We start from the raw sequence: 13,653 nt of genomic DNA, 5'->3' as shown, positions 1-13,653 counted from the left end.
GAATGGAAAGCCTGTCGTATGAAAGGAGACTTGAGGAGCTCGGTTTGTTTTCCTTAACCAAAAGAAGGATAAGAGGAGATATGATTGTACTCTTTAAATATATCAGAGGGATAAACACCAGGGAAGGAGAGGAATTATTTCAGCTCAGTGCTAATGTGGACACAAGGACAAACGGATATAAATTGTCAGTCAGGAAATTTAGGCTTGAAATTAGACGAAGGTTTCTAACCATCAGAGGAGTGCAATTCTGGAACAGCCTACTGAGAGAAACAGTGGGGGCGAAGGACCTCCATGACTTTAAGATTAAGCTGGATAAGTTTATGGAGGGGATGGTATGATAGGATAACGGGTTTAGTCAATAGGTCAATAACGTGCCACACTGGTAATTAGTACAAAGGGTCAATGTTGGGATATTGTTAGCCTTTTCCAGAGGGTCTGGCTGGAGAGTCTTGCCCACATGCTCGGGGTTCAGCTGATCGCCATATTTGGGGTCGGGAAGGAATTTTCCTCCAGGGTAGATTGGCAGTGGCCCTGGAGGTTTTTCACCTTCCTCCAAAGCATGGGGCAGGGGTCGCTTGCTGGTGGATTATCTGCTACTTGAAGTCTTTAAATCATGATTTGGAGCATTCAACAGCAGAGTCAAGGGAGTGAATTAGTTCAGGAGTTGGTGGATCGGCTTATGTGGCCTGCATCTTGCAGGAGGTCAGACTAGATGATCATAATCGTCCCTTCTGATCTTGAATTCTATGATTCTATGATTCTATAATAAGGGGATGAGTAACAGTCAGCATGGGTTTGTCAATAACAAATCATGTCAAACTAACCTAAAAACTTTCTTTGATGGGGTTACAAGCCATGTAGATGGGAGAAAGTAGTATATGTGGTATATCATGACTTTAGTAAGGCTTTTGATAATGTCTCGCATGACTTTCTCATAAACGAACTAGGGAAATGCAACCTAAATGGAGCTACTATAAGGTGTGTGCAAAACTGGTTGGAAATTCATTCCCAGAGAGTAGGTTCACAGTCAAGCTGGAAGGGCATATCAAGTGGGGTTCCACAGGGATTAGTCCTGGGTCCGGTTCTGATCAATATCTTCACCAATGATTTAGATAATGGCATAGATAGTTCACTTATAAAGTTTGTGGATGATACCAAGCTAGGAGGGTTACAAGTGCTTTGGAGGATAGGATTAAAATTCAAAATGATCTGGACAAAGGGAGAAATGGTCTGAAGTAAATAGGATGAAATTCAATAAGGACAAATGAAAAGTACGCCACTGAAGAAGGAACAATCAGTTGCACACACAGAAAATGGGAAATGACTGCCTGGGAAGCAGTACTGCAGAAAGGGATCTGGGGGTCATAATGGATCACAAGCTAAATATGAGTCAACAGTATAGAACTGTTGCAAAAAGAGCAAACATCATTCTGGGTTGCATTAGCAGAAGTGTTGAAAGTAAGACATGTGAAGTAATTCTTCTGCTCTACTCCGCATGGATTAGGCCTCAGTATTAAGTCCAATCTGGGTGTCACATTTCAGGAAGGATGAGAATAGATTGAAGAGAGTCCAAAGAAGAGCAACAAAAATGATTAAATGTCTAGAAAACATGACCTTTGAGGGAAGATTGAAAAAATTGAGTTTGCTTAGTCTGGAGAAGAGAAGACTGAGAGAGGACATGATAACAGTTTTCAAGTACATGAAAGGTTGTTACAAGGAGGAGGGAGAAAACTTGTTCTTCTTTTAATCTCTGAGGATGACAAGAAGCAATGGGCTTAAATTGCAGCAAGGGTGGTTTAGGTTGGACATTAGGAGAAACTTCCTGTCAGGATAGTTAAGCACTGGAGAAAATTGTCTAGGGGGGTTGTGGAATCTCCTTTTAAGAACAGGTTAGACAAACACCTGTCAGGGATGGTCTAGCTAATATGTAGACCTGCCACGAATAAAGGGGACTGGACTAGAAGACCTCTCAAGGTCCCTTCCAGTTCTACAATTCTATGTAATTGATTTTTGGTTTAAAATATCACCTCTAGGGAATTTGAAGAAACCCCATCTAATGAAAGGTCCAATGTGCATGTGGAGCCACATACAAAATTTATAAAACCCTTGAACCCACTCAGACTCAGTCTGGGTCTGAGGGTTGTTGCATCTGTGAACCTCACTCGCATGGTCTTGAAAGGCTCACAGTTGGGGCACAGTGTTTCCATTGGAAATAACCATTTCCCAGCTGGGGAACTAGGGAAGAACCCTGGAGGTACTTACTGTGTCTAAGAACGGAGGGTAACAACTACTAATTCTGTTGTAATTGATCTGCATTGTGAGGTAGTCTCATGAGGAACACAATCTAATGTTAAAATGATTTGAATAAAATGAGGAAACTTGACATTGCATTTCACGGTCAAAACTGAGACAAACATCTGTTATTAAGTGACTCCTTTGTGGGTGCAGTTCAGGGCTATTGCTATCAAAAAGTAAACTTTTACAAAGTCTTTTTAATACAAACAGTGAAAAATGTAAGATATAGAAGAAAGTTTTCCTTTCTCAGTCATGCCTCTCCATTGAGTCAAATTGTTTTATGAGAAAACACTGAAACCTAACCCTTCATCCAAACACCCAAACTTTGGAAAAAATGGATCTGAATTTTGCAAGCTCATGCCCAAATCTATTTTTATGATTTATTTTTAGAGCTTAAAAATGTGGATGAAGGGGCTGATTGAAAGCCCATTGAAGTCAGAAGCACTCTTCCCATTAACTTCAAAGGGTTTTTGATTAGGCTATAGATTTCTATTGACTAATCAAGGACAACAGACACCATGACACCTTTTACAATAACTGGCTGAGGATAGTTTAGCTTGCTGTATTTCTAGCCTGTAATAGTATCTCTGTCTCAGTCTATCTAGCTGCTTACATGGCCTTCATCACCATAACATCTGAGTGCCTACCAAGCGTTTACAAGTAGAAACAACAATTAGAGATGATTGAAAGTTTTAAATTCTGCCTTTTTTTGACCCCACCAAATAAGCAAATTTTCACAACAATGCTGGCAAAAAATTGATCCCATTTTTCAGCCAGCTCTATTTTTCTCTCTTTTTTCCTTCCAAGCTTATAAAAGAGATAGTTTCTAGCTTTTCTGTTCATTTGTGCATGTGCAAAACATCTGTCAAGGGAAAGCCAAGTTGAAGCAATGAGTTTTGTAATTAGTTCTTAAAGTGACTGGTTCCATGGTCATTCTTACCTCTTGCACGATTGTGTGAGAATCAGTCTAGCTCCAGCTCCTTTGAAAGTTCTGTCAAAAGCACTTGGGATCCTCTCTTACTGGTTGACAATATCATTCCAGATGAACTTAGCTGACATGGGAAGTCACAGATGTGGAGTGAGGCAATCTCTAGGGTAGCTATGACCAATCCAGGGAAGCTTTTCTATATCAGCACAAAGGCCTTGAACAGGACACTATTCAGCAGTGCTGGAGCTGCTGTATTCTGCTTTCAGGACATGTAAAAATGCACACTATTTCTCCAACAAATCTCAAGAGAAAAACGGACAGAGAAGTTAAGTCTACAAACGAGCTTCAGGTGACTATCTAGATGGCAGCGTAAATGACAAGTCATGTAATTGTTACAGGCCTCCAGTAAAATTGGTGTGTAAGTCATTCTAAAGGCCACATGTCTACAATTACTTATTTTTTTTCCTTTGTGCCAAGATACATTCTTTCAAGAAAAGTACCGCTAGGCAAAGGGCACCTGTCTAAAATTACTAAAGCTAAGTCTGCAGATCAACTTTGCTGCCCTTTTCCCCCTTGAACTAGAACTATATATTTTGCCTACTGAAAAAGCAGCAGATAAATTGCCAATGTCTTGATTCATGAACTTTAAAAATGTTTTTGAAGACTATATATAGAAAGAAATAGAAAGCAATATTGGCCTTCAGCTGTGTAAGGCTTTATATTTACTGTATTTAAAAAAAATAGGAAGATGGCACAAATATTTTTGTGATCGTTCATTTTTTCAATGTATTTTTCCACAACAATAATTATTGCAAGTATTGTTTTATCCTATAGAGCAACAGCACTAGGCAAACCCACTTTGATAAAAGAAAATGGATAAGAAATTACAGGGTTTTTTTTGTTTATTAAGTCATGTTTAGAGCTGGTGAGACAATGAAATTTCCATCTCACCTGAAATTCTAATATTTCAACATTCATTTTTGTCCTGATTCAGGATGAAAAGTCAAAATAGCTGAAATTTTAATGGAATGAAATATTGTAAAAGATTTTAATTTGGAAATGTCGAGGCATTTTGTTTTGACACTTCAGTTTGAAATGAATTTTTTCATTCTGAAATATTGGTTACACACAAAACATTTCTTTTTGATTTTCCTAAGGGGAAATCAAAAAGTGTTTGGAAAAATTGAATTTTCCTGCTGAAAATGTCAATTTTGTGGAAATATTTTCTGTCTAAATGGAAAATTCATGAGCAGCTCTAATTATGTTCCTAATAGTACCTTAGAATTCTTAAAGCTGATTTTTTTCAAATGTATTGTATCACTTTAGTGCTTCACAGCTTGTTTCCTATATGCAAACAGAATTAAATTCACCCCTGCTCAGAGGATCCATACAAGAACCATGCACCACATAAGCCTCTCTGAAGTTTCCTTGTCCTGTAGGTGTTTCAAAACTCTCTAACCTTTCTTTTCCTGGGATGCACCCTCTCCAAGCCAATAAGACCAGTCATATGATATGAAGACCAGGACAGACCACAATACTTCAGATAGCAGGCAATATTCTCTACAACTCTAACGGTGCAAAGAGACAAAGGATAGGAGTTCATTAGCTGGCACTACTAATCCAGTGCAAAATACCCCCCAAAAGAGCTGGCTTTGGTACTGACAAAGTCAATAATAAAATAAAGCAATGTTATTTTTTAGTTTCAGTATGGATGATCATAATTGAAAAGTACCCAGCATCATGCCTTACGTTGCATCAGGGATGTTGCAGTGCAATTGTTTCCTTAAAGTGCTCTGTAATGGAAGAGATAATCGAGGGCTAGCTTCTACATTTTTATTACAGTTTATTTTATGAGAGTAAACATCATTAAGACAGTGCCTTGCTCCCAAGATAATTCTGGCAAAGAGGGCTGCACATTATTGAACATTACAAATCATTCATCCAATAAAAAAATATCTTTGCAACTGCAAACATGCCCTTCCTAAAAAAATCTCCCTCCCATTTGACAGTAAAAAAACCTGATTTGTTCTTTCTGAAAGTCAACCAGCCTCCAGTCTATGCTTCACAATGATTAAATATCTGATTATAAAACTGAGGATCAGTGCTCAGGGTTGTAAAAGTGTAGCATTACTCCACAATTTTGAGATAGTCTAATGGTGGTCTAATTTATCCTGAAGCAAGATATTATCCATCAGGAACTGAGATTGTCTTGGGGACAGATCCTAAGCTGCTGTAGATTGTCATAGTTGCACTGAAGTCAAGAGAGCTATGATAATTTACATCAGCAGAGATTCTACCTTCCACATCTTTAGGGGGTCTGGTCCAAAGCCCATTGACATTAATAAACTCCAATGGGCTTCCATGAACTGCGAATCAGCTCCAAAAGGCCAGTTCTCTGCTGGTTAAAATAAAGCAGATCTATTGACTATATTCTTTATCTAAATTCACACAATTCCAGGAGAAAGCTTATAATCTGAAAGTCTACGGGTTAACTTGGATGGCTACATAAGGTTCCCATTTAAGTCCCAAGATGCGGACGCCTCTGATTAGGAATTTAGCTTCAAGAAAATTAAACTAATCTTCATTTTAAGTGGTACAACAATCAGAGTACTGTAAGCCAGTGTTTTAAAGTATAAATGCATATATTGCTGCAGCAAAATTTGTTCAAACGCATACATCCAGTTAATTCCATGCCCAGTTATGCCTTCATGTACACAAAAAGGGTATTTGCACACTAGAGGGTATGCATTTGTGGACAAATGGATGTTGGCATCAGGAGGTCACTGAGAAGCTCAGCAGCCACACCAGAACACTTGTTAGCAAGCACAGATTTTACAAATTTTGGATTCTATTTTTCCCCCTTTCAATATCTCCTACTCTTAGTGCAGTGAAGAGTCCCAAGGGAGCTGCTCACCTTCTAATCAAACTACAGCACAGAATGGATGTGGCCCAAAATGTGACAATCACTGTGACTGAAAAACATTTCTGCCAGAAGAGTACCCAGAAGTCACCTACTACAGGACAGGCCCAACAAAGAAAGTAACAGAATGCCACTAGCCATCACCTACAGCCCCCAACTAAAACCTCTCCAGCGCATCATCAAGGATCTACAACCTGTCCTGAAGGACGATACATCACTCTCACAGATCTTGGGAAACAGGCCAGTCCTTGCTTACAGACAGCTCCCAAACCTGAAGCAAATACTCACCAGCAAACACACACCACACAACAAAAACACTAACCCGGGAACCTATCCTTGCAACAAAGCCCGTTGCCAACTCTATCCACATATCTATTCAGGAGATACCATCATAGGACCTAATCACATCAGCCACACTATCAGAGGCTCATTCACCTGCACATCTACCAATGTGATATATGCCATCATGTGCCAGCAATGCCCCTCTGCCAGTCTCTACGTAAAACTGGACAGTCTCTACACAAAAGAATAAATGGACACAAATCAGACGTAAAGAATTATAACATTCAAAAACCAGTTGGAGAACACTTCAACCTCCCTGGCCACTCGATTACTGACCTAAAAATCGCAATATTACAACAAAAAAACTTCAAAACCAGACTCCAACGAGAAACTGCTGAATTGGAATTAATTTGCAAATTGGACACCACTAAATTAAGTTTGAATAAAGACTGGGAGTGGATGGGCCATTACACAAAGTAAAACTATTTCCCCATGCTTATCTCCCCCCTCCCCCCTACAGTTCCTTATATGTCCTTGTCAAGTGCTGGAAATGGGCCATTTTCATTACCACTACAAACAGTTTTTTTCTCTCCTGCTGACAACAGCTCACCTTAACTGATCACTCTCCTTAGAATGTGTATGGTAACACCCATTGTTTCATGTTCCCTGTGTGTGTGTGTGTGTGTATCTATATCTATATCTATATCTATATCTATATCTATATATCTTCCTTCTGTATTTTCCATTACATGTATCTGATGAAGTGAGCTGTAGCCCACAAAAGCTTATGCTACAATAAATTTGTCTAAGGTGCCACAAGTACTCCTATTCTATTTCTGACTTGTGAACTAATGCATCCTGGAAATCCCAGACACAATGCCTTCAGCAGAAATACCAGCCTTTATAGGCCTCAGAATTCTGTTTGGAATGAGTTTTGGAAGGATGCTAGATTACTATGAACTATGTGAAAAAAATTCAAAAGAACCCAGTGCTCCTCAATGCCTAAGTCTCATCAGAAGTCAATGGAACGTTCTGGTTCCTAAATTCTTGAGCTGTTTTTGAAAATCTTCCCCAAAAGTCTTTTTTTTTTAAATGAACAACCAGCAAACTTTTAAATGGGGCAAAAATATGTGTAGGGTTTGCTGGATATTTTAAAGAATAGAATGATAATATGCTTTTTTTACATTAAGGTATTTGAGGGTATAAGAAAATAAAATATGACTATTAAACGAAAGCCGTTACTACTAATACCAACCCCAGTTTGCATTCCTGCCGTGCTTTACATCAAAGCATTTCAAAGCACTTTATAAACATTAATTCATGTAGCCTCACAATGACCTTGTCCACTTGGTATTAGCTCCACTTTACAGTTTGGGAGATTGAGATGCGGAGTGGGTAAGGCACTGACAACACTTTAAACTTGCGAGTAGGTCCACTGACTTCAGGGCATAAGAGAATTGCCCAAGGTCACAGAGTGACTTGCCAGTAGTAGCACCCAGACTCCCAACAGGGCGGTCTCATCCTAGGACACATTCTCTGCCTCATTGTATGGCTGTACTTCCAATTATGGTTTAGCACTGATGATGTTTCTTTATGCCCCTATTCTTTTTTCTAATCTAAGAAGCCAGCAGTAACCTGCTATTGTCTAACCAAACTACATTCTTGCCAAGGGTCATGGTGGATTCACTGGCAATTTTAAAATCAAGAATGGATGTTTTTCTAAAAGATCTGCTCTAGGAATTATTTCGGGGAGGTTCGATGACCTGTGTTATGCAGGAGATCAGACTAGATGATCACAACGATCCCTTCTGGCCTTGGAATCTATGAATCTTCTTGTCTCACCAACAATAGTGCGCCTATGCAAATAGGCGGAGTGACATCTGAAACAGAAAGATTAGCATTCAGTTCAGAAGAGTTTTTAACAATATGCTCCGAGGTGTTGAGGGTTCATTTTACATCTGCAGCAAATTTGCTATGTGATCCGTTGATTGGTTGCAGATGGTACCACGAGCCACTGTTTGCAATAGAAGTAACAATCATGGTCACATTTTACCACATTAAAACAATTTGCTTGGGTGGCAATTACATTGCAATAAACTGTGCTGCTTTACAAATGCTATTTGAGCAGTCTGAGTGGGGGAACTCTAAAAGAGGCAGCGTCTGTCTGTATCTGACTGGAAGGGAGTGTTTGTGCTGTGGCAAGCTGATGGGAAGCAAGACGCCGGCTGTGATCAGTTTGGGGAAAAACGTCTATTCTATTGGGGAGGACTAAGGGAAGAGACGCTAGGATATTGTGCTGACTACTACTGGAATATCGGTTCCAGTTTTAGTGTCCACACTCTAAAAAGATGTTGACAAATTGGAGAGGGTAGCTACAAGAATTATTTGAGGTCTGGAAAACACACTTTACAATGAGAGACTTAAAGAGGTTGATCTAGTTAGCTTTATGAGAGAAGATTAAGAGATGACATAGGTCTTGATCAAAAGTGCATACAGAGAAAGAAGGTGCCTGATACTACAGGGCTCTTTAAAGTAGTAGACAAAAGCATAAGATCCAATAGCTGGAAGTTGAAGGTGGAAAAATTCAAACTGGAACAGTGAGGATAAACTAATCATTGGAACAGCTTATGAAGGATTGAGGTGGATTCTCCATCACTTCGTGTCTTTATATTAAGACCAGACATCTTTGTAAAAGGTATGTTGTAGGTCAAACACAAGCTATGGGCCTAGATGCGGGAACTACTGGGTGAAGTTTTATGAGCTGCGTTATGTTGGAGGCCAGACAAGATGATCCTAGTGGTCCTTTTGGATTAAAATCCATAAATATTTGACCGTTTCTGTCCCTGGGCCTTGCTGTGTATATTCATACACTGTGATAGCACAATGCGGGGGCTGGGGCACATAACTTATGAGGAGAGGCTGAGGGACCTGGGGTTATTAGTCTGCAGAAGAGAAGAGTAAGGGGGGATTTGATAGCCTTCAATTACCTGAAGGGGGGGGGGGTTCCAAAGAGGATGGAGCTAGGCTGTTCTCAGTGGTGGCAGATGATAGAACAAGAAGCTTTGGTCTCAAGTTGCAGTGGGGGAGGTCTAGGTTGGATATTAGGAACCACTATTTCACTAGGAGGGTGGTGAAGCACTGGAAGGGTTACCTAGGGAGGTGATGGAATCTCCATCCTTAGAGGTTTTTAAGGCCCAGCTTGACAAAGCCCTGGCTGGGATGATTAAGTTGGGAATTGGTCCTGCTTTGAGCAGAGGGTTGGACTAGATGGCCTCCTGAGGTCTCTTCCAACCCTTATAGTCTATGATTCTATGAATGCCCTTTTTGTCAGGGTTATCTTCCTTTTCCCTGGCTCCACTCCTTGGTTATAGATGGACACAAGGCCCTGCCCACATGTATCTCATTGCAGGATCAGGACCTTTGACGGTAAGATCTTTAGGGAGCGTAATGTGCCTTTATTAGTTTTCCCTGGAGCACTTTTGATCACATCATAAATCATTAACCATCACCTCGAGAGAAGTAGGCTGGTCACGTAGCCACACCAATGGCCTGCATACCATTCTTGGCTCTGTCGCAGACTCCCTGAGTGACTCTGGGCGAGTCATTTAGTGTCTCTGTGTCTCAGTCTCCCAGGAGTAAAATCCATCATTTCTTCCTTCCCTTGTCTGTTGAGATTGTAAGTTTTTGGGTCAGGGACACTCACTTACTATATGTATGTTCAGTGCCTAGCACAGTAGGACTCTGACTGAAGAAAGCATTAGTTGCTACTCTAATACAAATAATGATGGGCTACATGCAGTGGTCACATTGTAGAAGTTTCTTCCAAAACTTTTTTCCATTTTGGCAGATATGACCAGTGCCAGTGGGATAGGCCTTATAGTCTGTACAATTAAAATATCACAAGCCAGTGGAGCCTTTCAAAATAGAGGACAGGTAGGATTTTCTAAGGCACTCACGGAAGATGGGAGCACAAATCCCACTCAAAGTCATTGGAACTCAGGCTCATGATACCTCGGGCACTTTTGAAAATTGCAACTGCTTAACAACTAATACCTAGTAACATAGGTGTGGAAGTGACCTCCTGGTTTATGCTATCACAGGCACAGACTACTGCTGTACAGTCCCTTAATAATGGGGAAGGGTTTGGAGCATGAGTTATAGACCCCAAATACAACTATGAACAAAACCCCGAATAAGACCTTTTCTATGCCCACAACTTAGTAGAATGTTCTCTCTGATTACAGTAGCTCATTACACATAATTACTGTGCATGAACTGCTGTAAGACGGGTTGTGTGCTGACTGCTAAGAAAGTTAGACAAAAAGCTTCATTTTTTTGGTTTCCTTTTAACATTTAGCAACTGTCATTCTGAATCAGCTACACAGCATCCAGAAAAGAAGACTCCAGCAAAAGTTGTTAAAATTAATTTGATGGTATGTTTCTGCTGCCGATTATCTTGCCTGATATACCAGCTGTCACTGGCAGTGCTAAAATGCAACTTCATACAGTTCTTAGGGGTTTTATTATTTTTAAACATGACACAAGGCAAAAAGTTTGCTAATAGCGAAGCTCATCTGCAGCAGCTGGTGTAAAGTGATATGTCTTCACTGATGTTACTTGGAGCTACAGAGATTTGCACCAGCTGAGGACCTGGATAGGAGCTTGGTGGAGACTAATTAGTGCAACTAATGCCAAGGCACAGGGCACAATAGTCATCACCATAAATACAAACTAAGGATTCTTCTTACTTCTTAATGGAACAATGCAATTGTGTGCCAGAAAATGAACAATGAAAGAACATTTAGAACAGGGGGACTGGACTGGATTCAGAGTTTCCCAGCTGCCAGACAGCAAGTGTGAAAAATTGGGATGGGAGTGGAGTGGGGGATAAAAGGTGCCTATATAAGAAAAGGCCTCAAATATTGGGACTGTCCCTATAAAATCAGGACATCTGGTCACCTTACCAGGTAGGTGCCCAACCACTGGACCAGAGTCATTCCCCCTTGCTTTCCTTTGCTCTGGTACAATGACTGTTTAAATATTTAATCCACAGTCAATCAGCTTCAACAGAAGAGACTGAGAGATCCCCATATTAGAATATCCCATAACTCAGTGGTCAGCGCAGTCTCCTGAGATGTGGATGATTCTGGTTTAAATCCTTTCTCCACCTCTGGGAGAGAGAGTTGGGCACTGAAGCTGGGTCTCCCACATCCCAGACAAGAGTGCAAACCACTAGGCTAAAAGTGATAAGGTGTGTGGGTCTGACTGAGAGCACCCCCGTATTCACATCCTATACACTACTGTAATCATCTTTGTAAAAAATATTGTGAGGTATCATTTGAAAAACCAATAACTCGCTGGTCAATAATATCATGGTAAAATGTATGTAGCTACATTCTATGTGAAATTACAAAATCCCCATGTATGATGCTCTTAGCACATGTTCAAAACCACACAGCCCTACCCAGGCAGAAGTATCCTGAACGGAGAAATGGGCCTTTAGCTCAATTTACATATAAGTAATAAATAGGGTCCTCAAGATGGTAGGGAGAAGAGATGGCAGGAGACAAAGCAAATTTATATTTCCGCAAACACAGGTGAGAAGAAAGAACATGAAGCCTCCTCCACCCCCAAACTCCACGTGGCCTTCTTTACTGTTTGAAACTTTGCTTTGGGATGTAACCTTTAGAAGAATCCACTTCAAAGGTTAACTGGACTATAAAAGAAAGGAGCAGAAATCTCCAAACTGTCTCTCTGTTTCACCTAAGAAGACAAAGGAAGCAGTCCTTTGACTTTGGGAGGAGATCCTGACCTAAGAATTTGATCAGCCATGTTGCTGGGAACACATGGTAAGGATTTGACCTCAAAACAAGTCTAGCATGTTAAAGATAAAATGTTTCTAGTAGGTAAAAATTATTTCTCTTGTAACCATTTCTGACTTTAATACCTGATACCTGAATTCATTTAAAATCCCATTTTCTTTTGTTAATAAACTTGTTTTATTTTTTTAATCTAAACCAATCCAGTGCTGAGTTTAAACTGAACTGTTTGGTAACTCCATTTATAGTAGTAAACTGTTGAATATTGATCTTTTACATGGGCAACAGACTTTGAACTGCCCAGGAGAGGGTTGGCCAGTGCAGCACACACATTTTGGGGAAAATTTAGGACTGGGAGTATGTTGGGGTCACCCTGCAGGTGGTAACCAAGGTTGACAGAAGCCAGAGTTTGACTGGAGTGTTGCTGACAGGCTGCTGGGGTCAGTAGCATGTGGTTAATTTACCACTGGATGGCTGCACTTTCGCCTTGACTCCAAAATATACTAGAGCACATGCCTAACTTTAAGCACGTGAGCAATCCCCTTGACTTCACTTGTGGCTTTTGTGATGATGCCCACTCCATGTGTGTATATAGATTACATAAATAAACCTCACCTCTTTACTGAGTATATAAAGTTTAATATAACTTGTGTATGTATGAGCACGCACAACACACTCACACACCTAATTTAGTTACCCACTTCATTTCCTCCCCTGTACTTTTGACCTGAACTGACACACAGATGTGGAAGCTTATTGCTTACGCCACTTAAAACTGCGCAGAGCAATGGAGAATTATACTGCAGGGAACATCCTGCTCTGGCTGGTGATGGACAGGGCAGCTGCATCGCTAATATTCAGAAGGAGGGTTTAAGGCCCAATCCTGGAAGGTGCTGAGCATGCTCAGCTCCCAGTGAAGTCAGTGGGAACTGAACCTGCTCAATCCCTTGTGGGATCATACTCCCAGTTACCAAAGTCCATCCCTGATGTGATGTGACATCACCAGAAAAAGGCTTTGACATGCTCTTGTATTGGCCAGGACACACAAACAGTGGGCCTGCTTCTGACCTCAGGAACCGTTAACCCATTCAACTCCCACTGACTCTAGTAGGAGCTGTGCAGGTGTTTCTGGGCACAAGGTCGGAACGAATGAGACTGAATTGGAGGAACTGGTTACATCCATTGTAGTGAATGAGCAGCAGACACATCACATTCCTCTAATCCTGTCCTCTTTGATAACAATGGAACCAGGGATGAAGTGGTTTCCTGCTGGGAGGATGATGACACCTTGCATGGAAGCAGAGCATCTGTATTCTCACAGAAAGAAACAGAGTGACTATCAAATAAGTGGCACGGACAAATGAGATGTGCCTCTGAAACAACAACTATCCTTCGTCACTGTAGGCTCA

At 40.7% G+C, this 13,653-nt stretch overlaps 1 protein-coding gene across 1 annotated transcript in view; it reads left to right on the top strand.

Moving 5' to 3' along the window:
• The window catches only part of LOC120397331, a 188,544-nt gene extending 176,408 nt beyond the window's left edge, over nucleotides 1-12,136 (top strand). Inside the window, exon 7 of the mRNA XM_039523026.1 lies at nucleotides 12,023-12,136. Within this exon, the coding sequence (XP_039378960.1) occupies nucleotides 12,023-12,136 (114 nt within the window). The remainder of the gene's footprint in view (nucleotides 1-12,022) is intronic.
• Nucleotides 12,137-13,653: the final 1,517 nt, after the last annotated feature.

This window comes from Mauremys reevesii, linkage group 2, assembly GCF_016161935.1.
Source record: "Mauremys reevesii isolate NIE-2019 linkage group 2, ASM1616193v1, whole genome shotgun sequence".
NCBI classification, from domain to species: Eukaryota; Metazoa; Chordata; order Testudines; family Geoemydidae; genus Mauremys; species Mauremys reevesii.
The sequence above is the reverse complement of the archived record's forward strand: the minus strand, read 5'-3'. Positions and strand labels throughout refer to the sequence as shown.